This window comes from Hydra vulgaris, chromosome 09 (assembly GCF_038396675.1).
Source record: "Hydra vulgaris chromosome 09, alternate assembly HydraT2T_AEP".
Classification (NCBI taxonomy): Eukaryota; Metazoa; Cnidaria; class Hydrozoa; order Anthoathecata; family Hydridae; genus Hydra; species Hydra vulgaris.
In genome coordinates, this window is record NC_088928.1 from 44,408,389 (window position 1) to 44,434,740 (window position 26,352).

Below are 26,352 nucleotides of genomic sequence, written 5' to 3' on the forward strand. Positions count from 1 at the left end.
ATAATCCTAGCAATGCTGGTAATCGACTCCCCGTTATTTTCCCTTTTCTTGTGTCCATCCACTCCTGGGTATTTTGTTTGACATTAATATGATTTGTGTATTGTCCTTGTGATGGTATCAGATTTGTCAAATCAATGCAAATAATAGGATCATTTATATTGTTTATTAATTTTTTTCTAAAACAAAAACTTTTTCAGGCGAAACTATGATTACCTCGATGTTTACTTTATTTTGATTTAGTATTTGCAATATTGTTGGTATTTCACTATAATTATCTTGACATTTTTGTGGGTTTACTGCTTGTTTATTTAAAGTACGACTTTTTGCATTTTTAGAATTTAACTTATTGAGTTGGGATTTAAAACTTTCAGAGTCATATCTAAATCTTAAGTGCCCCATTAGTGAAGATTCATATCCAAGATCTATTGAACAATTGTATCATATACGTGTCTTTCAAATTTGGGTTCCTTTTTCAGCCCTTCCTTAATTTTTTGCTTCATTTTTAAAACATCTCTTTTAAAAGATGAACTTTCTGGATCTGCTGGAGTAATTTTTAAGTTTTCAATTGTGCTTTTGTTTCTTACTGATTTTACTTTAATATGAGATAGTTGGACCATTGGAATAGAACCTCTTTTTGATCTTTTATGCCATTTCTGTATCACTAGTGTGCACGTTAATTCTAAAATTGTTGTCTTTGTATCCTCATAATGCTTTAAGTTAAAAAGGATAGCTAAAACATGACAACAAAGCCGACTAAGACCGAACATGACAACAAAGCCGACAAAAAGTAAATAAGCAGGACGTGCATCATGGCTATACGATTTTATTATGAAAGCTCTTACATATACTATATTGTTATCTGAATGTTTTTTAACTGATATAATTTTTCTGCTAGTTAACATTTGGTATGCTTTATGCTGTTGTCCAAATGTACCCTCTCTTTTATTGACTATGTATTCTTTAAAAATTTCAGAGTTTACACAAGGGTAGAGGTTTTCACTTCCAGTCCAATTTTGAGACACGTGTGGTATCTCGTCTTCATGTTGAGACATGTGTGGTGTCTCGTCTACATGTAAGCTTGTTTTGAATAAGTAATTTTTTTTTTTGCTTTTGGATAAAGTTTCTTAACTAGTTTTGGATATGGTAAGAACTTCAAGATTCTGCCTTGCATCTCTATAACAGAGCCTGTGACACCCAGTCCGTGGTTAACAAGCCATTCAACACAAATCTTTCTTGATGCAGTTGAAATGTTAACTACATTAATATTTAATTCCATTTATAACAGTAATAGTAAATTAGTTTATATTTATATTAGCTATATTTTGCTTCACTTTAAACTGCTATAAATGTAATCAAACACAATAAATTTTTTTGTCCGTACAGCTTAATTATTAGTACCCAGACTTTCCCGTATGAAACTTGCTAATACCGTATAGCGGAGTTACTTTAAACGCAAATCTTATAATACAACTATTTATTTAAACTGTTTAAACATTAAATTTACTTTATTTATTGGTTATTGTATTTAAGAAAATTTTTCTTAAAAAAGTTTTGTAGCGCATGTTATCTAAAATGGCTTTTGCCAAATTATTTGGATTAATTATGTAGGTTCACTATTGTTAAACTTATTATCGTTTTCATTATTTTTATAACAACATATATTGTTGTACATTCGAAGCAACCCCACAACGTAAATTAGCATTTTAATGGCGCATAATTGCAAGCTCTTCAAAAGCTGTTATTATATGTAATCAATCAGTGAGGGTTTTTTAAAGTTGTTTCTCATATAGTACGAATATTTAGAAGCGTTTCTAATGGGTGTAGGTGATAGCGTTGTAAGTGTTTAACGGTAAAAAAACTAAACTAAGATTATTAAAACTGTTCAAACTAATTTTAACTGTAGTTTATATTCGTTAACGATTATGTTGTATGTAAAATATATAAAAAGCTATCCCGATTGCAATTTTGCTTTCTGATAATGTCTTGAATTATAAAAGATAATAATATCGTTATAAAACTTTTATTAAAACTGTTATATCTATAAACTATATCCAATATATATATAAACTTAAGTATAGCTTTTTTTTTTTTTTAAAAAAAAAAACGTCTTAACTTCCAACAATGCTGCAAGCAATCACTATTAGAGTTCGAAGTTACTGAAAAAGAAAAGATGAAGTTTATAAAGCATGGTAACGATTAACAGACGACTTGAAAGATTGCGAGTTATATAAGCCAGGAAAACAAGTTGAAGGGAGCGAGTTCCAAATTACTGATGCTCAAGGAAAAAAACTAGACGAATAAGTATTTTTTGAGCACTTTGGAACAGTGACAGGATGAGGCTTAATTGAATGACGAGTAACGCGAGAACGAATTCAAGTAGATGGCGCAAGAGACGTTGGCTCTTTGGGGCAGCGCCCATTATAGTATTTATAGAAAAGAGAAAGAGAAGCAAGAATACGACGATGTGATAATGGTTAAAGATTGACTGCAAGAGCATATCCAACTATGTTTACAATCCATTTTTGCACCTTGTCTAAAAGAGGAAGGGCATCATTCGAAGATCCTCTCCTGGTGTGGCAACAGTATTTCATACAAGGACGGATTTGAGATTTATAGAGATAGAATCCAGAATATAATTAAAGAATAGAATCCAGAGTAAGAAAGTGCCTTGCACGATAAAGAGATGCAACCTTAGCTGATACTAATTGTGAAATCAATTTGATACATGGATTTCAAGAAAGATCAGAAGTAAGAGTTGATACTAGAAGATGAAGGTTAGATGACTCAACGAGTACATTACTGTTCATAAATATAGGGAAGATCTAAATTTTAACGAAAACGATTAGTTGAATTTCGAGTTTTACTTGAGTTAAAGTTCACCACTGTGAGCCCCATGCTGTAGCAGAAGTGAGGTTTTTTTCAAGCTCAAATGCCTTCTTACAAGCAATCAGAGAGCGTTGGCTTTTTATCAACGCAAGAATAAATGGTAGTATCATCAGCGAACAATACCACCTGAGATGCAAGACTTTCATGGAGATCGTTAATGTAAATTTAAAAAAGTATATGGCCAAGGATAGAACCTTGAGAAACCCCTAAAATTACAGGAAATAAAGGAGAGTGCCGTCCATCGAGGACAACTTTTAATGAAGGATTCACTAGTTTTAAAGATGTTACCTGATACACCGTAAGAAGAGAGCTTATGGAGAAAACCATCATGCCAAATTTTATCGAAAGGTTTAGAAATGTAGAGAGCAATAACCTTGTTCTCTCCACATCTATCTAATGCACGATAAAATCTATTGGTTATTACCATTAACAAATCAGCAGTAGAACGGGAAGATGGAAATCCATATTAATGATCAGATAGTAAGTTATCAGATTCAAGATGAGAGATTAAGTGTTTGTTAATTAAAGACTCAAAAAACCTTGCTTATGATAGTAAGAAGACTAATGGGATGGTAATTAGACGAGTCAGATCACTCTCCAGATTTTTTGAAAATAGGGACGACAGACACCGCTTTCCAGCAGGCTGAAAAATAAGCCTCTGATAAGCACTTGTTAAACAGTTTTAAAAGTATAGACAACAGTTCTGGAGAGCACGCCTGCAAGACTCTAACAGATCTGTTGTCAGAACCATAAGCTGTAGCTGTAGAAGAGTCTAAGCAGTTTATATACAGAAGCTGGAGTGATATGAATGTCAAGCAATGGATCAACCTGTTTGTCGGCTATATTAGGTAGGATGTGATTAGTGGAATCAAGAGATGAAATTTATGAACAGTTCTTAGCAAACAATTCAGTTTTGTCTTTAGGTGAGGTAACAAAATATGAACCATACATGAGAGTAGGAGTAACAGGTTTGCTCTTATTGCAGACACTGTTAAAGATTCTCTAGAGGTGGAGCTTAGTTTTTGAGATGAAATACGAAATTTTGTGACCTGAGAATAGCGGGCTTTGACATTAAGCAAAACCTTTTTACAATGGTTTCTGGCAATAGTAAACAGACGTCTGTTTCTTCTAGAGAATTGTTTTGACAATAGATATGGAAGTAATGGTTACGATTAGAAATTGCAGCAGCACAATGTGAGGAAAACCATGGAGAAAAGTGAGGCTCAACTTTGAATCATCGAAAGGGATTAAAAGATTCCATGCCAGCCTGAATTCAAGAAGTTATATAAGAAGCACGTTTATTAGCAGGAAGACAAAAGGTTTCGACGTAAGATCCATCAAGAAGAAAATCATGGAAAAAATTCCAGTCAGCTTTAAGGTAGTTGTAAGAGGTACGATGATAGAGGGATTCTGATGATGAAGAAGAATGGGATAATAGTTTTAGAGAGATCAAGCCATGATCAGAAGGACCTAAGGAAAAATACGAAGAAACTAAGCACTAACTAAGATCAGAAAAAAGACATAAGTCGAGTAGGGAGGATAGTTGAATTGGATTGTCTGGAAGGCGAGTAGGAAAGTTGATTATTTGTGTTACAGAATGAGAAAAGCAAAAGTTGTGGGCTTTAACACTTGCAGAGCCACTGACACTGAACCAAGCCATTCAGTGTGATGAACATTAAAGTCATCAACAACAACGATATTAGCTGAAGAATAAAGAGAAAGTGCTGGGTCAGTTTGATCAGAAATAAACATCAAAAAGAGTGCAGTCTTGAGATGACGGAAAGCGATATAGAACAAAGAGAAAGGCAATAGAGTTAAGTGGTGCTAAACAATAGCACATAAAGGAATAGTCTCTGGATTCAAACCTAGAATCCAGACTAATGGTGAGTTTTTACCAATGTAAATGCCCAGGGCAAGCATTTGAATATTGGAGTCTTTACGAATTAAAAGAAAATAACCATCAACACTAAGATCACAAGATGAGATAGCTGAACTTAAATTGGTCTCACAAAAGGAATGTAGGTCTAGGGAACTTTACAAGAGATAAGACTCAACCGAAGAAAAGTTACTTCGAAGATAATATATGAGTTCGAAAATTATATATGAGTTTAAATTATTATACATATTAGAATAATCGATAGTATAGGTTTATAAAGAAAGTTTAAGAAATCATTACTTCTTTATGTTTAAAGGCAGGGTTGTTTCGCGGCCCCCAAGATTCTCTAAACCCCTAGATGTGACCTGGTTGTTACTGACTAAAAAAAATTTAATTTCATACGTATTATAAACATAACTTACTTGAATAATAAAATCTATAACCATAAGACAATTGTTTTTAAAGTTTAATAAAGCAAGAAAAGAAGTTAGTATACCGCTTAAGAATTTTTATTCATAACATTTTCTTTATCATAATCAAAAGAAGCGAAAGAAAAAGGGAAACGAGCAAAGATTTTCAAAAAAGTAACTTTTTCAACATAGCTTTTTTTAACGTCAAAAAATCGCAATTTGTAAATAAATTTAATCTAGAACTAAAAATTTTTCTTTTTTGTCATTTCAAAACCCTATCTAAAACGATTCGTTGCTATTTTTTGTAGAATGGTATTATACATATTATATATAATAAGTGTAAAAATATACATTTTACTGTCACCATAGAGATTCTCATAAATGCATAAACTTATAATGTAACAGTTTTTATTTTAAATTGAAACCTTTAAAAGAAATTTATAACTTCCAATTTAATTTTTAATTTAAGACAACGCAAACATAGTTTTTGCATTGAGTAATTTGACGTTGAATTGTTTTTATCTAAATTCTGTCGATTTGTTACTTACTGTTGGGTTAGTGCTTGTGTCGGGTAGGTGCTTGTGTCCGGTTAGTATTAACCGTCATTTTGACGTACTAACTGTCTAATGTAAGGAAAAAGACACTGTTTTTGATTGCATAAATGCATCTGAGGCCAATGTGCAAAGGAAAATTAAAAGTATTGTTTAATATTAAGGTAGTTATTAATTTGTGGGGGTTTGAAGCGGTTTCATAAAGAATGTTTCTCAATTGTTTGTGAACTATTAAACTTGAAAAATAAATTAAAAAAATAGTTATTCTAAAAAATGCAATATACATTATGTTGGCCTTGAAAAAATATTTTGCAACGCCTAAAACCACGGCAACGTACTGTTCAAAACAATCGAAAAAAACTCCCCTTTGTTCTCATTTAACTGTTCCGACTTTTTAAATCCTTCTACGATAGCCTCGCATGTGATGTAAGTACCTGTTACGGCTCCAATAAACCCCAATAAAGATATTGTCAAATTTTTGATGATCTCAAACTTTCCAATGTCTTCATTCCAAAAACATTTTATATAAAGTATGGGAGGAAAGATTAATGCCAGTGCGGCAGCTACTGTTGCTCCGATAAGAGAAATAAAGTTGTCAAGTTGAGGGATACTTATCGCCAATGCGCCTAAATATTTTAGTAATTAATATTATTTTTAAAATTTAGTGATTATAAGCATAAACTACTATACATATTATATATAATAAGTGTAAAAATTTACATGTTACTGTCACCATAGAGATTCTCATAAATGCATCTGAGGCCAATTTGCAATTTTTTCCTGCTCCTCTTTGAAGGGGTGGTATTAAAATTTCCATAGGAACGTAAAATTGTATAAAATACGTGAGAAAAATTGCAAGTGTGTATGATAACTTTACTATGACATAAAATCTAAAGTGAAGCAAACATTTAAATAAGAAGTGAACATATTTTTTTAAGGAAAAAAATGAGTTGAGTTACCTTAGTCGGCAATTCAAATTGAATTCCTTTTAGAAATGATACTTTAGGCATTATTTTTAGACTTTAGTTTTTTCTATCAATAATATCAAATGGTTTAAAACGTTTTGATTATAGAATGTTGGTAAGTACCTAACAACATTTTATAGGTACTTTAGTAAGTAAATTAGTGCAGAAATTTAAAAAAGTGGTAAAAACAGAGGATTGAAATACATTTAAATCCGGTTTCAAGTAAAATATAATCAAATATAGGTTCGGCTACATTGTCCGTTACTGGTTTTAGTTATTGATTCTTTTATCTGTTTCTTTTATCTGTTTTAAAACAAAATTGGTAGGTCATGTATGTAATAGCATACTTGATGATGATTGTATAAGAAAACATATACATGATATGTATGTATGTATGATATAAAACATATAGCAGTATATATAACATATAGCATCTGGAAAAGTAAATGGTGCACAACAAAAATTATCTGATCTTCTTAATCGCTTAATTCCATTTATTTTAATTTCTGTTTTGGAATAAAAAAAAAAATTTTCCTCCAGTACAAAGAAATATAGTTTTTAAAAAAAAGTTTGTTGAACTTGTAATCATTGATTATAAGTTCTTTAAAACTCCGCAGTTAATCTAAAATAAGATAAACAGCTCGAGCCGAATTAATAAAATATGTATGGGTTTTATTGGTATCAATTAAAGATAACGTTGTAGAAACGTCAATAGTACCTTTGTATTTTATGATAAACATCATGCACAAATTAAAAATGAACATAAAGACCTTCACATAATTGATGCACTTATGTTGCTAAACAGTTCAACGGAAATTTTTTTACAGTATTACTGTTGACAACTTGGACATTGATAAATTAGTGCAATAATGTGTGCGCTTCAAATAGGTATTGATCTTGAATCTGATTTTAAAAGACTTCATAGAAGAATACTATTGCCAAGAATCATTTAGTTTAATCCTTATTCTCAGACGGTTTTTAATTTTTATACATTTAACAGATCGGAATTCAAAAATTATTTAAATACTCTAGTTTTATTATCTTCTAAGCATTTGAAAATGTGCAACTTAACTATTGAAACATTGTTTATTTTATTAAAAGCACCGTTAAGCACCAAATACTTTATATAGCTCTTTTTAAAAAAAATTATAAAATTACTTCCTCCAGGTTGTGATGCATCTATGTGATGCTATTATGATGGAATTTATTTAGTGTTTATTGTTGTAAAGGCATTTCTAATTCATCAGAAATTTTCAATAAATCAGAAATGCTCAAGAAACATGTCAGTGTTTTGTTATTTCACTGAAGTCAACAGACGTCAGTGAAATAACGAAAAATCAATCTTTAATTAAATTAAAAAACAATTCTTTGGTTTAAGAAATATTAGAGTCATTTCTTAAACAAAAGAAAAAAACGAAGTTTTTTGATATTATAATGAGAAGTTTTAACTTATAATTATTTTTAACTTATAATTATTGCAAATGTTCATTATATTTGGTTCTAAATTAATCAATGTTACTATACTAGAATGATTAAATTTAATGATAATAAAAAAAATTATTCGTCATTTTATTCTACTCGTACAACCCCCCCGCCCCCATCGCCCTATAAATACGTGTTCGCTCCGACCCCGTATATTTATATATGTGTGTGTGTGTGTGTTTGTGCTTGTGTGTGTGTGTGTGTGTGTGTGTGTGTGTGTGTGTGTGTGTGTGTGTGTGTGTGTGTGTGTGTGTGTGTACAGTGTTATATAGTACCACATAAATAATGTAAAAAATAAAGTATAATATGAAAAAGCCTTGTAGTCTATGCATTTAATTTTTTTTTAATTAATAAACTGTAAAGTAAATTTTCACTTACGGTAACTTGGGTAGATTTAATGTGACGCTAGCTAATACTTCTTCACCAAATGCAACATAGCCAAAGAATCCCATTGCTATGTAAAGAATAGCTACAGTTGCCATTGATGTATCAAGAACCCAAAAAAAATCTTCTTGTTTTCGCATTTTATTCTCTATTGGAAGTACCTACAATAGATAAGTTGTATTATTATGATACAAAAAAAATTTAAAACGCTAATATTTTAAATTTCATTTAACCGATTTGTTTTTTGTGTCTAATATGGACACGCTCTTAATACAAGTAAAAAAAAAAAATGCGGCGTAAGCACACTGAATGCGTACGCGGCCACCGCATCCCCTCTATAACAATAACTGTTCAGCTAGTTTCTGCTGTTGTAAATAAAAAATATGCTGAACTTTTATAAAATTTTTATTTTTAGATTCAGTTCCAAAAAATAGAAAAATATCTTACAACGCCAATGCCTTCAAAAGCAAATAATGCAGTTCCAAAAAATAACGGAAATTCTCGAATTGGTTTTGATGCAGGATATATAGCTGGATTTTGCAGATTAAAAAGAAGATACTGAAATGTTCCCACCAATCCAAAGAAACATAAAACATTTGCGAAGGTAGACAAATACGCAATAAAGTTTAACTTTCGTATAAACGATAACAAAAGGACTGGTGCTAAAACTATCAATATCCAGATGCGAACCTCATACATTCCAAACACCTATGAAAATAAAAAGTGAAAACTAAATTACAACGTTACAAAGTTGAAGATATTACAACGTTACAAAGTTCAAACTAACGGCTTATGGCTGAAATAATCTTAAGCCAACAGGCCTAATTACTTTTTATAAAATTGTGTTATGAAAAATTTATCTAATATTTACCTGAGCTAAATTTTCAGCAACAAACAAAAAGTAAACACAACAGAATCCAAGTTGAGTGAGTACAAGAAAGACATCAATAGTTAATCTAAATTAATCAAAAGAGTGCCATACAAATTTGAAATAAAAAGTTGTTACGTTAGCATAAGTCATATTTTTCAAACATCATAACGTATTATGTTTATCATACTCATAACTTTTTATTTTGTATATTTAAAAAAAAAAGAAACAGTAAATTTAAAGTAAAAAATGCAAATTAATAGTAAGAACCTGGCAATGTATTTTGGTTTTTCGCCGTATTCGGAAAATATTTCTTCAGCAACTTCACCATAGTCGTAATTTTCAACATTGTTTCTATAACAACGAAATTGTTTCAATAAACTAACTGTTAGTAATAATTATTATATATTGCTATTAATTATTGTTATTTGAATTTACTTCAGTATTAAAACTCACTTTTGACTTAAGTAGCGACTGCACAACACTATTAAATGCATACAATGAACTGAAATAACAGCGATAATAGCCAATACAGTTGGTCCAACCTTGAAAGAAATTATTTTTTTGACCAATAACATAATATAACTAAATGTAACAAACACACACTTACGGATATATAAACCTCTAAAGTATATGTAAATTCAAACTTAAAATTTATATAAATTAAAAAAAAAAAAAACTATTAACTCGATCTATCAAAGATTTCACTGGCACATAATTCTAAAATAAACTGTAGGAATAAAACGTATGGTCTCTTTACAGAGGAGTATTTCTTATTATCCTAAGATTTTAAGTTGTTTTGAAAAAAATGAACTCTGTAACTAATAAAATCGAGACGCAACACACAAAATAAAATCGAGACACAACACACAAAATAAAGTAAACTGAACGAAACCACTTCTCATTAAAACATTTTTGAAAAATGGCTTTTAAACAAACTTATTGTTTTAACAAAAAGAATCGCTCAGCTACATCAAAAATAAAAAAATTTATTTTAGTACCAGAATACTTGAAAACATCAAATAAAATTCGTTTAAGAAATAAGTGACGAAAACCATGAGAGTGTGATACTTACACAGTTTAACAAAACAAAAACAAAAAATTTTTTCGTTGATGGCTTGAAATGTATTCTATTTTTAACAATAATTATTCATTAAAGTTTCAACAGGTTTGTAGTTTTAATTTCAATCACGTGAAACAAGATAAAAAAAAACAAGTTTTTAATTTATAATCAAAATACATATATAGATTTTAATACATATATATAAAATATATATGTTTTTTAATTATCTAAAAATTCATTTGTTCCAAATAGCAATGCATCATATTTAGAATGAATCAAAATTTAATGTCATAATGTACATCTAAGTATTTAACTTATAAATGAAACGCAAGAGTTCAAAAAAAAAAAGTAATACATTTAAAAAATACAAAAAAGTTATACATAATAATGTATTTCAAAAAAGATTATCTCTTGCCTTATACCAAGAAACAGTTTCAGGATAAAAAATTTGATTTTTTTTTTTCAATATTTTTCATTTTATGTTTTTGATTTCTTAAGGTAGATTTGTGTATTTGTTAATTTAAATATTATGTCGTAAAAAAAACAAAAAAACCGAAGAAGTCATTTTTTTATGTATTTGAAACAATGAACTTACAAGAACTCCTGAATGTTTAATAGCTGATGGTAAACCAAGAATTCCAGTTCCAATATTTCCTTTGAGAATGTGCATCGCTACTTGCCATTTCCTTTAAAACACAGAAATTTATGAAAATAATAGTTTATTTTAAACTACTCGTATTCAGCTGTTTTTAAAACATTTTAGAGGTTAAGTTATAACCCGCTGACCTAAATTATAACCCGCTGACCATTTTAAACTGAGCAAGTACAAAAGTAATAAAATTGTGTATAACAATACAATACAGAACGACGCGTAAACCATTTAATCATGTGTTCCATATTGTGTTCTATATTGTGTTCTATATTGTGTTCTATTTTGTGTTCTATTTTGTGCTCTATGTTGTGCTTATGGTTTTGCAGGAAAGAAAAAAATTGTTTTTTAGGTTAATATTTAATATTGATATCTAATTAAATAAATAATTAAATAAAAAATTTAATCTAATAGTGTATTTTAAAATATGTTTTGAACAAATTAAAACATTAACATGCAAAGAAAAACTGTTTTGTGTTCAAAATAACATAAAAATGTGAGATAAGAGACCTTCATTCGGCGTTTTATTACGTGGAATTCATACTTATTTTATCCTAAAACGGTAAGTGAGATACGAGTTTCTATTTTTTCCATAATTATAAAAATAATGTAGTTTAAATTAATGATAAAAAAATATTAGTTTGAGGCATTTGTCCAGCCATTTTAATAATAAACTTTGTGTAGCGTTGCGTTTACTCATATCAACATTAATAGTTGAGCTTTTATTAAAATTAAATACATATAAACTCAAAACAAAATGCAAAATACAATAAATTTTTGTAATATATGATAATACAATTTACATTTAGTCATTATCACTACCTACTTTATATCATGGCTAAATACTTAGTATAAGTTAATTGGTAATACTACCACAGATTATATGATACTATCTCTGTTCACTCGAGATGTTAACAAACACAACAGAAATACGGTTCTGTAGTATTACTACCGTATTATATGGTATAAAAGATTATCTTCTATACCGTGCAAAAACTATGAGTATTATCACCACGACAAAATCAGTGCAGGCATAAAATTCTTATTAAGTATGATATCATTACGATTTACGATCTTTATCAAATGGACAATTTTTTAAATAAATTATTAATTAATGTGTTATTAGGAAAAAAATACGAGCTATGAGGAGGAGGGGGGGGCAAATGCTCCTTTGCTTAAACTCCCCCCCCCCCTCCCTTCTCAAATACGCCCTTGGGGAAATATCTTTCATCTGGACGTTTTCACTTATCCAAGTTTTCTTATTCTTCTAAAAAGATTTAAAAATTCATTCGATGGTTCAACTTTACCTGGATTATTCCATCGGGTTCATATTTTATACACCTGAGATTAGTAACAACAAGATCCTCATTTTTCTTATTCTTTTCTTTGCAGGACTAATGGTTTCAACAAGATAGAAGCTACTATACTTTCTAAAAAAGTGTGTTCCAGTTAGACTACCTTGTGTGGATGTGGGTTTATTTGGGCCATCTTACAAACTTCAACATACTTACTTAGTGAATTCTTGGTAAATTCACTTGGTGAATTCTAGATTTTTTAATTTTTTTTCTATGTTACTATGAATAATATCACATTCCATTTGCGTAGCTAGCTAGAGATGGCAGTGCTCATTATTGGATTTCAGATTATACATTGTAAAATGATGAACTTTAAGTTTTCTTTTGAAGTATAAAGATGCAACTTTTAGAGAAGAGCACAACAGAAGCGCTTGAACATCCATTGTGAAAACAACTACATCTTCGCTACTTTCCTTTTTGAAATTGCTCTTTTCACCTCTTGCTTCGTCTTTTCTTGAAGTATGTTGGGCATAAACAGTTTGGTCAATGTTTCCTTACTTATATGCACAATAAACGTCACCCTGATCTTTCTTCGGTGTAAAAAAAACGAGATTACAATCCTCAAAAATCCTTTCTTTCCCTTGTAATGCCTAAAAAGCTCAGCCTTTAACTGCTAGGGGGTTTCTATTTAAAATTTTGTTGTGTCTTTTCTACAATAATGTGCTTCAAGTCTGGACAAACTACCAAAAAAACTTCATAAAAAGTTTTCTTAAATGTTTTCCTTTCACCGCCTTTGTGTTACCCTCAGTTTCGGCCTCTTTTTTATCCTCAAGAGGCTTTTACACCTAAAAAATCTACATTTTCTTCGTATAATTTTCTCTAGCTTGTGTTTGCATTTTTTTATACTTTTGAACAGCCCAACATCTGATCATACTTTCGTCAAAACAGAGAGAGTTGAGAAACATTGTCTTACATACTTGAATCCGATCCGTGTTATCCTTTGGTTCCAGATGATACAACAATGACCTACTTCCTTTAGATTGCGAATGAAGTGGTACTATCCTTTGGTGAAAATATCTTTGATCTACATGAAGACTAACTTTAACCATTCTTTGGTCCCGTCCAAATTCCAAAATTTAGTAAATAATTCTTTTTTTCTTTCATTTGTGATTTCAAAGCATTTAAACTTATTTCTTTTTGTCCTCATACATGAACAACGGGATTTCACTTTTTAGACTTTTCTATGCCAAAAACAATCTTTCTTTTATCACATTTTCTTCGTGCTTTGAATTACTCTCCTTTCATTAGATTTTGTTGCTGCTAGCCATTCACATCTCTTTGTTTTTACCACGTTTTGAACGCTTTTTATTTTGGGCAACTCTAAACTATGGTTTTTCACTACTTTTTCAATGGTTACTGGGTTCATTATTGTTCACAATTGAAATCTTCCACATTCTTGCTTTCATTTCTTGTATTTTTGTGATCAATTTCAATTTTATTTTTTTAATCTGATCACTGTCATTTTGATTACTACTATTTCTTTCACAACTACTGCTTTCATGGCTGATGCTATTTTCTTCCAGCTTTTATGGTTGATGCTATTTTTTTCCAGCTTCTTGTTTTCACTATTCCTATTGTTATTGTTTTCATTATTACAGTCATTTTCTTCAAGATTAATGTTTGCAACTGTGGAACAAATCTAATTGGCTTGTTATATACTATTACTACTTTCCTGTCAAGTGTATTCAACTCCATTTTGTTCTACTGTATCCGTATCATCATTGTTAAAGTAGGTAACGTACTTTGACTTTAATTCATTAGTTACAACATGCAAACAATCATTATTAAGCGTGACCAGTACAATAAAATTTACAGAGCTATCTTTTAACATTTTCGTCGGTGATTGCTCACTATTTAACAAAAATCTTCATCAAAAATTTGCTATCATCATCAAAAGAAGAAACGAACTGGGAAAAAAAAATTATAGTCATGTAGCTTCTGGTGATCATCAATGGTCTGGGTTTCTGTATAGCTTTGTATAATGATCTCATCTTCATTATCATTTTTTGATTTCAAAATACCATCTTCCCTGGGCCTTAGCTATTCTTGTTCTCAAGCTTTCAGAATTATTCAAAAATGAGTCATCAATTATGATTTGGCAGACGTCAATGTTCAGCTCTAGTGATGTTGATATTTATAAAGACACTTTGTACAATGTTTATTTGAGTGCTGACACATTAGTGAACTTGCTGAAATCACAAAATATGAAAATTTTTACAAAAATATATATATATAAATAGTCCTTACATCAACTATCTTATAGCCTGCTGCCGTAAAGGGGTGTCTCTACATCAACTGAAGGTTTGGCGTGGAGCAACAATCTTTTCTTTCATCAATTTTTTCAGCAGCACTCCTTTGCGGCAACAGGCTGTAAAAAATTCAATGTGTGGATATGTGTGGATATATATATATATATATATATATATATATATATATATATATATATATATATATATATATATATATATATATATATATATATATATACATATATATATATATGTAAATTATGGTAGTGTATTTTACAAATAGAGTGCTCAATGTTCTTAAAGAACAGAGCAATAATTAATTAGTAAAAAACACTTATCTAACTTTTATCTTCGACTTTAAGTTTCACCATTGCTGGATCATCAGGAAGAGTTACTAAATCTCAAAAAAAATTCAATTTATAGAAAAAAATATTTTACAGGAAGTTATAAATTATTATAAAAAATTTTTAATTACTATATTTTTTTGTTAACGGGAAGTTACAGAAAGTAATTCGTGCGTGCTTTGAAAGTTTCTATAAGCCCTACAAAAAACCTAATGACGAATTATTGTATATTAATGTAAATTCGAACCATCCCCCTCAAATTCTAAAACAAATTCCAATTTCAATTAACAATAGGCTAAACCAAAACTCTTCTAATGAAAATATTTTCAACTCCTCAAAACGCGTTTATGAAGATGCCCTTAAAAGAAGTGGCTTTCAAAATTTCGAGCTAAAATTTGAAAAGAAAATTGCAAAAAAGCGTAATAGAAATAGAAACATAATTTGGTTCAACCCCCCGTACAGCAAAAATGTTTTAACAAATATAGGTAAAATTTTTCTAAAATTAGTAGACAAACATTTTCCTCCCTCTAATAAATTACATAAGATTTTTAACAGAAATACCATTAAAGTAAGTTATAGTTGTGCAAAAAATTTAGAAAGAATTATAAAAGGCCACAACTACGCGTTAATTAATAAAAATGAACATATAAAACAAAAAAACACTGATTATTGTAATTGTAAACAAAAAATAGATTGCCCTCTAAATGGAAAATGCCTTTCGAAAAATGTAATTTACAAGTGCATTGTTTCCTCACAAAACAACCCTGATAAACAATATATTGGCTTAACCGAGGGGGAATGGAAAAAATGTTATGCCAACCACAAACAATCGTTTAAACACAAAAAATATTCAAAAGAGATTATGCTGTCAAAATATATTTGGGATTTAAAAGAAAAAAATAAAAATTTTAATTTACAATGGTCTATTCTAAAATCTGCCCCTGCCTATAATAACATTTCCAAAAAATGTATGCTATGTTTGCAAGAAAAGTTTGAAATAATTACTCATTTAAATCAAGAAAATTTATTAAATAAAAAATCTGAATTAATTTCTAAATGTAGGCACAAAAATAAATACCTCTTAAAAAATTATAAAAACAAATGACCAAATTAAACTATCGCCACTCCGAAGAAAATTATTTCATAATTACTTTCTGTAACTTCCCGTTAACAAAAAAATATAGTAATTAAAAATTTTTTATAATAATTTATAACTTCCTGTAAAATATTTTTTTCTATAAATTGAATTTTTTTTGAGATTTAGTAACTCTTCCTGATGATCCAGCAATGGTGAAACTTCAAGTCGAAGATAAAAGTTAGATAAGTGTTTTTTACTAATTAATTTTATATATATATATATATATATATATATATATATATATATATATATATATATATATATATATATATATATATATATATATATATATATATATTATTATTGTCAAAATTTTCATATTTCGCGAATTCGGCAAGTTTGCAAATTTAGCGTAACATGTATATCAATTTAATCATAGTATTCTAAAGGTGTACATAGACGTTTAAATCATAGTGTTGTAAGGGTGTACATAGACGTATAAAGTAAATAAAGTTGATGATTTCTAATCTTGTATTTTAATCTTTCACAATGTAGATAGTAAGTGAGGTAGGTAGTAAGTGAGGTAGGTTGTAAGTTTTCAATAAAGTCAAGTTCCATGTTTACAAAGTCAAGGTCCATGGCTAAATAATTTTTTTAAAATGCATTCAAAATAAGTAAAAAAAATATTTTCTCTATAATCAAAAGTGCGACAAAATTTACTAAACCATTATTGTAACAAGATTATCTTTTTAAATCAATAAAATTAACATTTTCGATGCATTTTATAAAACGTTCTGAAGCGACAGCTAGTTCTTAATACTTTCTTTCGTGCAGTTGTTTGCAATAGATTTTATAGCGTTTTTAATGAGAGGATTTTTTTAATGAGCAAAAAAGGGTGTAAAAAACAAAGAAACTTTTATATTTGTCAATATATTTGGGTGCAAAACCCTTCCTTGTCTTACCGCTGTATAAACCCTTTCTTGGCTTACCACTGTATCGCTGTATTTTATTTGTACTCTACTACTTATGCTTGGATACATATTACGTCATTTATATGTATATACATATGTCATATAAATAAAAAGCATACTCTAACAGTTCACTTTCTTTACGAGATGTAATGTTCGAAGTTGTATCGCCAAGTCTAAAAACAGATATTATTTATAGATATAAGTATTTTTCATTCATATATATTGTATATATTAAAATAATTTCAAATAAACTCACACAAATTGCATTAAAAATACTTGTTTTTTTATTAATATTTTTTATTATTTTAATATATATAAAATTCTTTTATAATAAATTCTGAAGTTCAAGTTTCTTTATTATTTTTAATTTAAAATTTAAAAATATCGTTATAGATTTCGATTGGTAAAAACTAGGTTAATAAATTACTTTTTCAGTTTCACAATAAAACTAATTCTTGATAGTTAAATGAATCATACCTGTCATCTGAAGCATCATTTCTTTGAGCTTGTAAGTAGGAATCAGTTTTATAGGTATTCTTAGGTGATTTTGAGGAAAAATCATTTTTACCTGAACCTTCAGCACAGTTTTTATCCATTTATCAAAATCCAAACATCTTTTAAAAATCTTGATGTTACGTTATTAGTTGCGCATATTGAGCTCAAAAAAGTTCAACCGAGACCACAAAAAATTTTGAGAAAAATATTTTTTTAAATAAAAATAAGTTTTGTAAATCTTCAATTTTCTAACAAAACAATTATTAACTTAACACGATTAAATAATATTACTATGTATAACTGCTGTTATGATAATTGTTATATAATAACAAATTCTAACAAAATTTTATATGTAATAATAATTTGTGTAAAAATTTCTATAAAAAGTTTGTTGAAGTCTCTTTTCCTATATAATCGTATTTCACTTCATTTATTACATCGAAAATACATATAGCAGATATTGTATACAAATTAAAAAAATATTTATTGAAGTTCTATTAAAATGCCATACTTATATAAAGTGTTCAGAAAGTTAAGAAACTTTTTGCATAGATTAACTAAAGTTTAACACAATGCGGCTACTTGGTTCTAGGAAAAAGTGGGGGAAAGGGTCAATTATTTAAAAAGTACCGACGGTTTCGTAAAAAAAAAAAATTCAAAACTAAAATTCACCCGACTGATATATGTCAAATACCCGACAATATTCATCAAAAAATCGAACTTAACTTGAAGATTACCCTCTTTGGAGGGGTGTCACACACACACACACACCCGTAAAATCGCCTCTGAATATTGATACAATATATAGGGTAAAGTAGGGTAATTTCGGCGTATTAAGCCATTTTGTTGTTTATAGACAACGGTTGCTTTAATAACGTTAAAAAATCATGCATATCGATGCCCTGCAGATATATCTATTAAATAATAGTTAAAAAATTGTTTTAAACTTACAAAGTTTCATGTAAAATTTGTTTTACAAAACACTCAAAAATGACGAAATTAGCGACCTAGTATGGTATTTTCGGCACTATGATACGGTAAATTCGGCATACTTGAGAAAATTATGACGTTTGTTGAAAGCACATTAATATAATTAAAATATTATAAACAGCTATAAATCTCCATTGTATAAAGTAATTGCCTCTTAAATGGAATCTGTTACACCTAATTCGCATTTAATTAAGGGCGTTGCAACTGCAAAGATTAATAATTTTTGAACCACCTATTTTACTAAAGTATGAATATATCACCCAAAACAGAAACCTTATTAGAAAAATTTGCTTCCAAAGTAAAATTGTAAATGAAATGATTACTAATTTCTATGATTTCGATGATTATTTCTAAATTCTATTTAAATAAGAATTCTTGTTTATAAGCTCATATGAAGTTACTAAAATAATATTTTACATAACTTCTATAGTTAAACATAAAAAAATAAAGTACAAAATTTAAAGAAAACTTTATAAAAAGAGATTTATTTAAGAAAGTTAAAAAACAGTTTATCAATATATGACATATAACTTTTTTTTAAAGAATCAGTGTTTCATACAATCATCACAAGTAAATACTTTTTTAGCATAAACACCACATATAGCAGCACATGTTTCATGCCACCATCTAGAGCATTTATGGCATTTATCCCAATTATCCTTTAAATGCGGATCGACAGGATCACCATAACTGTATTGACATTTTGCACAAAGTTGTTTATTAATCACACCTTTTGCATCAAGGTTATTCAAACGTGCCTTTTGATGTGTAGATATATCTTTTTTAATGCACTTTTTACGTGGCTGCCTGTTCTTATATTTCAAAGTTAAAGATTCCTCTAGCTGAGATTTATATGGTGATCCAGTAATTTTTTCAGCATGATTTACCCTCCTTTTTATACCTGTTCGTTTTGTATTTTTAATTTCAAGTCCAGCTAGTGATCCAAATGTAACACCATGAGGTTGTGAGGTTTCATTAGAGGTGGCTAATTCTAATGACTTATGAAGTGTAAATGATAAGTTTGGTGAAACAGATTCTAAATAAAAATATTTAATTAAAGAAGATGAATAAAATTCAACATGTAAATTATAAAAAAATAGTTAAAATGTTTTAAAGAAATTTGAACAAATTTTTTAAGAAATTTTTTTTTAGGTTAATAAAACAACAGAAAAATTATTATTTTGCTTGATATAAAACAAATTAAATCTGTGTTTAAAATAAATGGTGGAAGATGGTAAAAATAATACACCTTTTAAAATGATTTACCTTTTTGAGAAGCAATAATACATTCTGTGACAAAATCAACATGATCTAAATCTTTAGCAGAGTCTAACCCATTGTCGAGAGTAGGATGCATTTCAGAGGTAATATTTGGTTTTGAAATTTTTGATACAATCTATGAGTGATCAGTAGCCTTAGCTGCAGCAAAGTCTTCTTCAGTAAACACATTTCTATCAAATGGATATATTCCACATTTTTTAAACCCTGACTGACAATTTTGAACAGTTGCAGCTTTCCCATAAGCTATTCCAAATAATTCACTAGCCTCTAATTCAGTTACAGGACGACCTGGATGATGACGAAGCCAAGTACCAACTTCTTGATCATAGAATATTTTGAGGCTTTTAAAAAATGAAACATCAAGTGGTTGCAGTTTGTGTGTGCAGTGGGATGGAAGTGATAACATAATAACATTTGTCTCGCGAGCTTTTATAATAACACTAAGATTTTTTTTATGACTTGAATGTCCATCTAAAATTAGAAGAACTGGTTGGTTTCTTGACTGTGGCTGGACTGCTAGTAAAAAATGATCAAACCATTTTTCAAACAAACCAGTTGTTATCCACCCATGTTTGCTGCCACCAGAAATAGAACCAACTGGGGTTTTATCTAAAAATTCAGGTCTCACTCGAATACGCGGATAAATCAGCATTGGAGGGACAAAAAATCCGCTTGCTGATTGGCAACAAACTATTGTGATTGTTTTTCCTCTTTCCGAGCTTGTTAAGCCGCCAACACTATGTTTTCCCTTCAGGGCAACAACTTTTCCTGGTTTATGGCATATAGACAATCCGGATTCGTCTATGTTGAATAAGTTTGATGGTGGAATAATCTGCATTCCATTGGCATTAAACATTATTTTTTCTAGTTCATCATAAAAGCGATTAACTTTTATTCTATTAAATCCAATGGCTCGATGCAATGACATTGATTCAGCAACTCTTACATAGAGTTTATTATGACGTTTCAAAAAACCCCTAAACCATTCTTTTCCTGCTGACTTAGTTCCACAATTAAACTTGTGAATAATACCATTTTCTTCACATAACTGGAATACCATTTGCTTCACATCTTTTGGAGACAGGCCAAATAATCTCTGTGACATGGTCAGAAGAACTTCTACAAGCTCTTTTTCTTGAAAAGCTGAGAGTGTTGTTGGGTGTCCTGCACTTAACTTTTTAACACAATTATCAACAGACGCTCGTTTTATATAGTCATGTAGTGTTTGCCTTGGTATTTTATATTGTTTAGCAGCAGAATATTTCGAGCAACCATCAACTAAAACTGCATTTACTGCTAGTTTTAACGATTCATTTGACCAATTACCATATTTTACACGTTTTGAACCCATTATATGATGCTGTCAAATAATGTTTATATATCTATATATATATATATATATACATATATATATATATATATATATATATATATATATATACATATATATATATATATATATATATATATATATATATATATATCTATATATATCTATATATATATATATATATATATATATATATATATATATATATATATATATATATATATATATAATATATATATATATATATATATATATACATATATATTATATACATTTATTACAAATATATTATTAATATCTTAATACTAATATACACAATATAAATTAATTTTATGACATATAATATATATAATATAATATAATATATATAAATAATTTTATGACATATAATATATATAATAATGTATATATATAACAATATATATATATATATATATATATATATATATATATATATATATATATATATATATATATATATATATATATATATATATATATATATATATATATATATATATATATATATATATATATAAATTTAATTTATATTGTGGGGAACTAATATTTCATCAAGTTTCACACAGACACTAAAGAATTCACTTTTTTACTAACTCGTTATTATTTTATTACTATCTAAATTACTAAAACCAACTTCTTTACATAATAGTTAAAACGCTTATTTCCATTTTGATTTCAAAGAAACAACAGGTCGGCAAATTCGGCGCTGCCGAAATTAACAACTATTCATAAGCCGAAATTATCTCCTTAGAGCAGTCCTTGGGGAAACTTTTATATCTTGTAACATTCTCTGAGTTTCATCTTATTGTAGCTCAAATTTTATTCAGTTTATATTTTTGAATAAAATAAATAACAACTTTTGGTAAAAATTTCAGATAAAAGATCATTTATACTGCATTTTCAAAAAAGTAAAAATGTTAAGAAAAAGCTAATAATCATAAATTAACGTACCTGTAATGTAAAAATCAAAGTTTAAACTAATATTTAAAAAAAAATTGTTTATCTTACTACAATACCCAACTATAATTTTAATATTCCAATAAATAAATATTTTTAGGTGTCTTTTGAAGGGGTGCCGAAATTATCTCCCTGCCGAAATTACCCTACTTTACCCTATATAAGGATTCACTTTAAAAGATCCAAATTTTAAAAATGTAATTTTTTTATAAAAAATTATACAAAAAGTTATGTAAACAAATTTTTATAAAAATTTTGCAAGGCACCTGGATAAAAAGAATACCAGAAAAATTCTCCAAAAACTTGATAAATTGCATGATGAAATTATGTTTAAGAAAGAATTTAAAGCGAAAGCCTAATTGAAAATTATACAAAATCTTTTGTGTTATATATTAGAGATTCATTATCCTATAAAAACGACATATTTATATAACAAAACTTCAATGTGCAATCTTGCTACGCTGCGCTACCGACTAGTTTTAATTGAAAACATGATATTATTACATCTTTAATGGTCATCTAAAGGGATCCATAGGAACATGACTCCAGAAAAATGAATCCAGCAACATAGTCAGACTTCTAACTTATACTAATTTTCATTTTAAAGTTATTTATTGTTGTATAAGCATTAGATTCTTAACGGCACAAAACTCATTGATAAATATTCCTACTTTACCCCCCCCCCCTCCCCCGAAAATGTTGCTTATTTCAAAAAAACTATGCATCATTCCATCTTAAAACTAATTAAACCTAATTATATGTTAATTTTTCTTCCAGATAAAACATTTTCTATGTGTTAGATCCTATTTTTAAAATCTTTTTTCTAAATTTTAAGGTTTTTGATAAAAAATCTCTCTTTAAATGTATGCGCCATTTTGAATAAAAAATATTTTTAAGAATTTACCTAGTAAGCTGATAATTACAGTTTAGAGACCTGTGTTAACCACTTATAACATACAGAAAAAAAAAGCTTCCACCTAAAATCTTTTTTCTGAAAAACTGATAAATGCTGATTAGACCCTCATTACCCCTAAGACCAACATTACCCCACCCTACCCTACAAACTTATCCAAACATTTACACCTTAAATTAAGGCTTAATAATTCCTAAAATATCCTGATAAGCAATAATTTCTTATCAACAGATGTTTGGCACATATTGATTTAAAAAAAAAAGTACATTTGGTTTTTTTTATTTAACTGTATTTTTTAGCTTTTTAAAGTTATTGGTTATATGCATTTTAATAATACAGATGGAGTTAGAAAGTTGGCAATAAAACTAAAAAACCACAGTGTAATAACTGTTGCATTTTATTTTAGTCTAAACGGCCGGATAGACCAAATCAGTAAATTCAGAAAACGGTTTAAAATAACGTTCGAAAAAATTTCTTTTTTGGGTCCCGTTTTTACATTTTGAATTTGAAAATGATAAGAAACGAATTAGACGCTAAAGAGACGTCTTTTCAACATTTTTTTTGGGACAAAATAGAAGCGTTTTTCACGAGTTACGATTATACAAAAAATACGCAAAAAAAGATGTTTCCAGGAGCCTCGCACTCAAAAGACGTATAAACGATGTTTTGTAAACATATTAGGTCCAACAATACTGAATGGATAGTTTGTTAAATTCTATGTTTTGGTTTGTTACACTTTATGTCTCAATGTTTTCATGTTTCGAAAATTATTAACGTTTTAAATTATTTTTGCTTTCCAATGTTTTCAGTATCTTAAAATATCAATTTCACACTTTTTTTTGTTAATCTATTCAGATATCAAATAAGTTCAGATATCTAATTTATTTATTCAGACACCGTGACATCATCAGGAATAGTTCAGACATTAAAAATTCAATAAAAATTTATTAGGACATCGTTAAAAACAGATTTATACACCATTCAGTACAAGATCAGTCATTAAAGCGGTTTGTTCAGATACCGTTAGGATTCATTCTGGCATCAAACAGTTAACTTCAAAAACATAGTTTAGTTGAAAGATATGTTTTACAAGATTTACGTTTAAAATTTGCGTCAAATTTAAATGAAGTTATAGAATTTAAATAAAAAATAATAATTTTTTACACAAACTTCAAAGGGAATTATTAAAAAATTCAAAATTATTAACCATAGAGTTTAGAGTTATTAAAAATATATTGGTGAAAAAATAGTTCACACATTAAAGTATTTATATTACATATGTCAATTTTTTTTATGAAAAGTTCATAATCACCGATTATACCAATGATAGAAGAAATGAAAGCTAAAACTTAGTGAAGAAAAAAAAATTATTGTTAAAAATAAATTTTGTTATAGTGATATCAACATTATATGTGAACACAAAGTGAGAAAAAAAAGCTAAAACCGATTCAAAGACTGTCAAGTTATATATATATATATTATATTATACCATCGTGACGTTATTCTTTAAAATATACATTAATGTCATAACTTTAAAATGTCAGTTATATAAATATGTTATATATATATAGTATTCACATAACTTTCCATGATAAAAAATTAAAGATTTTTAAAAATTCAAGAGTACAAAAGTATTTTTTTTTAAGAATTCTTAATTAAAATTTAAAAACCATTTTTTCACAAAATCATTCTGAAACAAGCAAAAGCGAATCAAAAAAGTCAAACAATTTTTGGAATAATGGATCGCCCATAAATTACGTAACGCGAAATTAAACTTAGAGACAAAAGGAGAAGGATTAAAAGTTTTCACTCGCAGATTAAAAGTTTTCACTCGCGTCTTTAATTAAACCAAATAAATAAACAAGATTTCAAGTCCAACAAAAACTGCCGCGCTAAAGTGCAAAATCTCTAATATTTTTTAAATAAGTTTTGCGTTGCGTAATTTATGGCCGATCCTTAATGCGATCAATACATTTTTCCAAACGAGATTAATACATTAATCCAAAATTATATGCATTACACAAAATACATAAAACTTTTTCTTAAAAAAAGTTATATATATATTTCGTTACCCTTGATTACGAAAAATAATGACTTAAAAAAGCAAAACTCGCGAATTTTTTCACCTTTTGATAAATAGTTTTTCTTGCCGACTACTTTTATCTTGGGCAGCTTTGTCTTACACTCAAGGTCTTTAGTGCTGAGCGAGTTTTCAAGTTTTTTTCTTGAAGTAGTTTCTATAAATAGAGGGACAGGTTCTTTCTTATTTTTTAAAAGATTTTCATGTGTTTTTAGTACAATTGAATTTACGTTCAAGAATCTTATTCCACCAAAATTGTTATTTTTTAATACAATTTGGTCAGCATTTTTGTTAAATGCACGCTTTTCATCTGCCGGTAATAAATTACACTCAGTATTTTCTGATGATCTAGTTACTGTATTAGAACCTGCTTTTATCGTGTTTATTTGCTTGTCTAATAAATCGTGAAAGCCACACAAAACAGTCGATATCATATTTTCTGCCAAAGTGTCTTGCTCTTGATTAAAGTTTTGTTGCTGAATCGGATGGTTTTTGTTTCTTAAGTTAATCCATTTACTCCGATATTCTTCAAGATCTTTATCTAGGTCGTTATCAATAGATTTATAACGCAAAGCCCTTTTTTGAAGAAATGATTCGTAGTGGTTTGCAATGTAATGAGTGTTATTAATCGAATACCTTTGAGCGTTTGAACAGTTCAATAATTTCTGATGTCCTACCTATGTAAAAAGTTTACAAAAAACATGTTATTTTAAGACAATCTTTACTAATGTATAAATGAATGATATTTTAAATAACTTAACTTTAATAATATATTTATTACAATTAATATAAACGAAAGTTTAATGAAAAAAAAGTCGTTGCAGTCCAATAAATGGAACGCTAACATGGAACACTTTTGTTTTTTTGCAAATTATCATAAAACTTTTTGTTGATTTGCTAAATAAAGAACATAAAGAAAATAATAAACTAAAGAAACTTTTTTTATATAATTTGTTTGGCAATGTATCAAAATATACTTTTTTTGTCTAATTTTAGGCAACTGATTCCAAAAATGGAACAAGTGAGTTCCATTAATTGATCTATAAATGGAAATCACAAATTATATTAAAAAAAAAGGTTTATTTTCTCGAACAACGGTTGAATATCATGGTTACAAACTTTTTAGTCATGATTTTTGTCGTGTTTACATAAAC

General features: G+C 28.3%; 2 protein-coding genes across 3 annotated transcripts; both read right to left on the bottom strand.

The window, feature by feature from the left end:
* Positions 1 to 5,968: 5,968 nt before the first annotated feature.
* Positions 5,969 to 17,785, bottom strand: LOC100204140 (proton-coupled amino acid transporter 1). 2 transcript variants are annotated; one of them, XM_065805842.1, is made up of 10 exons: positions 17,609 to 17,785; positions 17,251 to 17,304; positions 11,081 to 11,171; positions 9,879 to 9,967; positions 9,693 to 9,776; positions 9,426 to 9,510; positions 9,002 to 9,262; positions 8,549 to 8,715; positions 6,444 to 6,613; positions 5,969 to 6,349 (listed from the first exon to the last, which is right to left on the bottom strand). In XM_065805842.1, the coding sequence occupies exons 1-10, from the start codon at positions 17,725 to 17,727 to the stop codon at positions 6,042 to 6,044; spliced, it is 1,428 nt and encodes a 475-aa protein (XP_065661914.1). In that variant the 5' UTR covers positions 17,728 to 17,785; the 3' UTR covers positions 5,969 to 6,041. The 2 variants fall into 2 exon arrangements, with proteins under 2 accessions (XP_065661914.1, XP_065661915.1); XM_065805843.1 differs by lacking the exon at positions 6,444 to 6,613 and having other exon boundaries at positions 6,092 to 6,349.
* Positions 17,786 to 19,124: 1,339 nt separating this feature from the next.
* Positions 19,125 to 21,289, bottom strand: LOC136084812 (uncharacterized). The gene is made up of 2 exons (XM_065805844.1): positions 19,883 to 21,289; positions 19,125 to 19,652 (listed from the first exon to the last, which is right to left on the bottom strand). Exon 1 carries the CDS (start codon positions 21,246 to 21,248, stop codon positions 20,013 to 20,015), a length of 1,236 nt encoding a protein of 411 aa, XP_065661916.1. The 5' UTR covers positions 21,249 to 21,289; the 3' UTR covers positions 19,125 to 19,652; positions 19,883 to 20,012.
* Between the last annotated feature and the right edge of the window lie 5,063 nt (positions 21,290 to 26,352).

Coding starts and splice junctions, on each gene's coding strand:
- LOC100204140 (XM_065805842.1), bottom strand. CDS start 17,727: ATGGATAAAAACTGTGCTGAAGGTTCAGGTAAAAATGATTTTTCCTCA. Junction 11,172..17,250: donor AAAGAAAGTGAACTGTTAGA/GTATGCTTTTTA, acceptor TGTGTTTTAAAG/GAAATGGCAAGTAGCGATGC. Junction 9,511..9,692: donor AAACCAAAATACATTGCCAG/GTTCTTACTATT, acceptor TGATTAATTTAG/ATTAACTATTGATGTCTTTC.
- LOC136084812 (XM_065805844.1), bottom strand. CDS start 21,248: ATGGGTTCAAAACGTGTAAAATATGGTAATTGGTCAAATGAATCGTTA.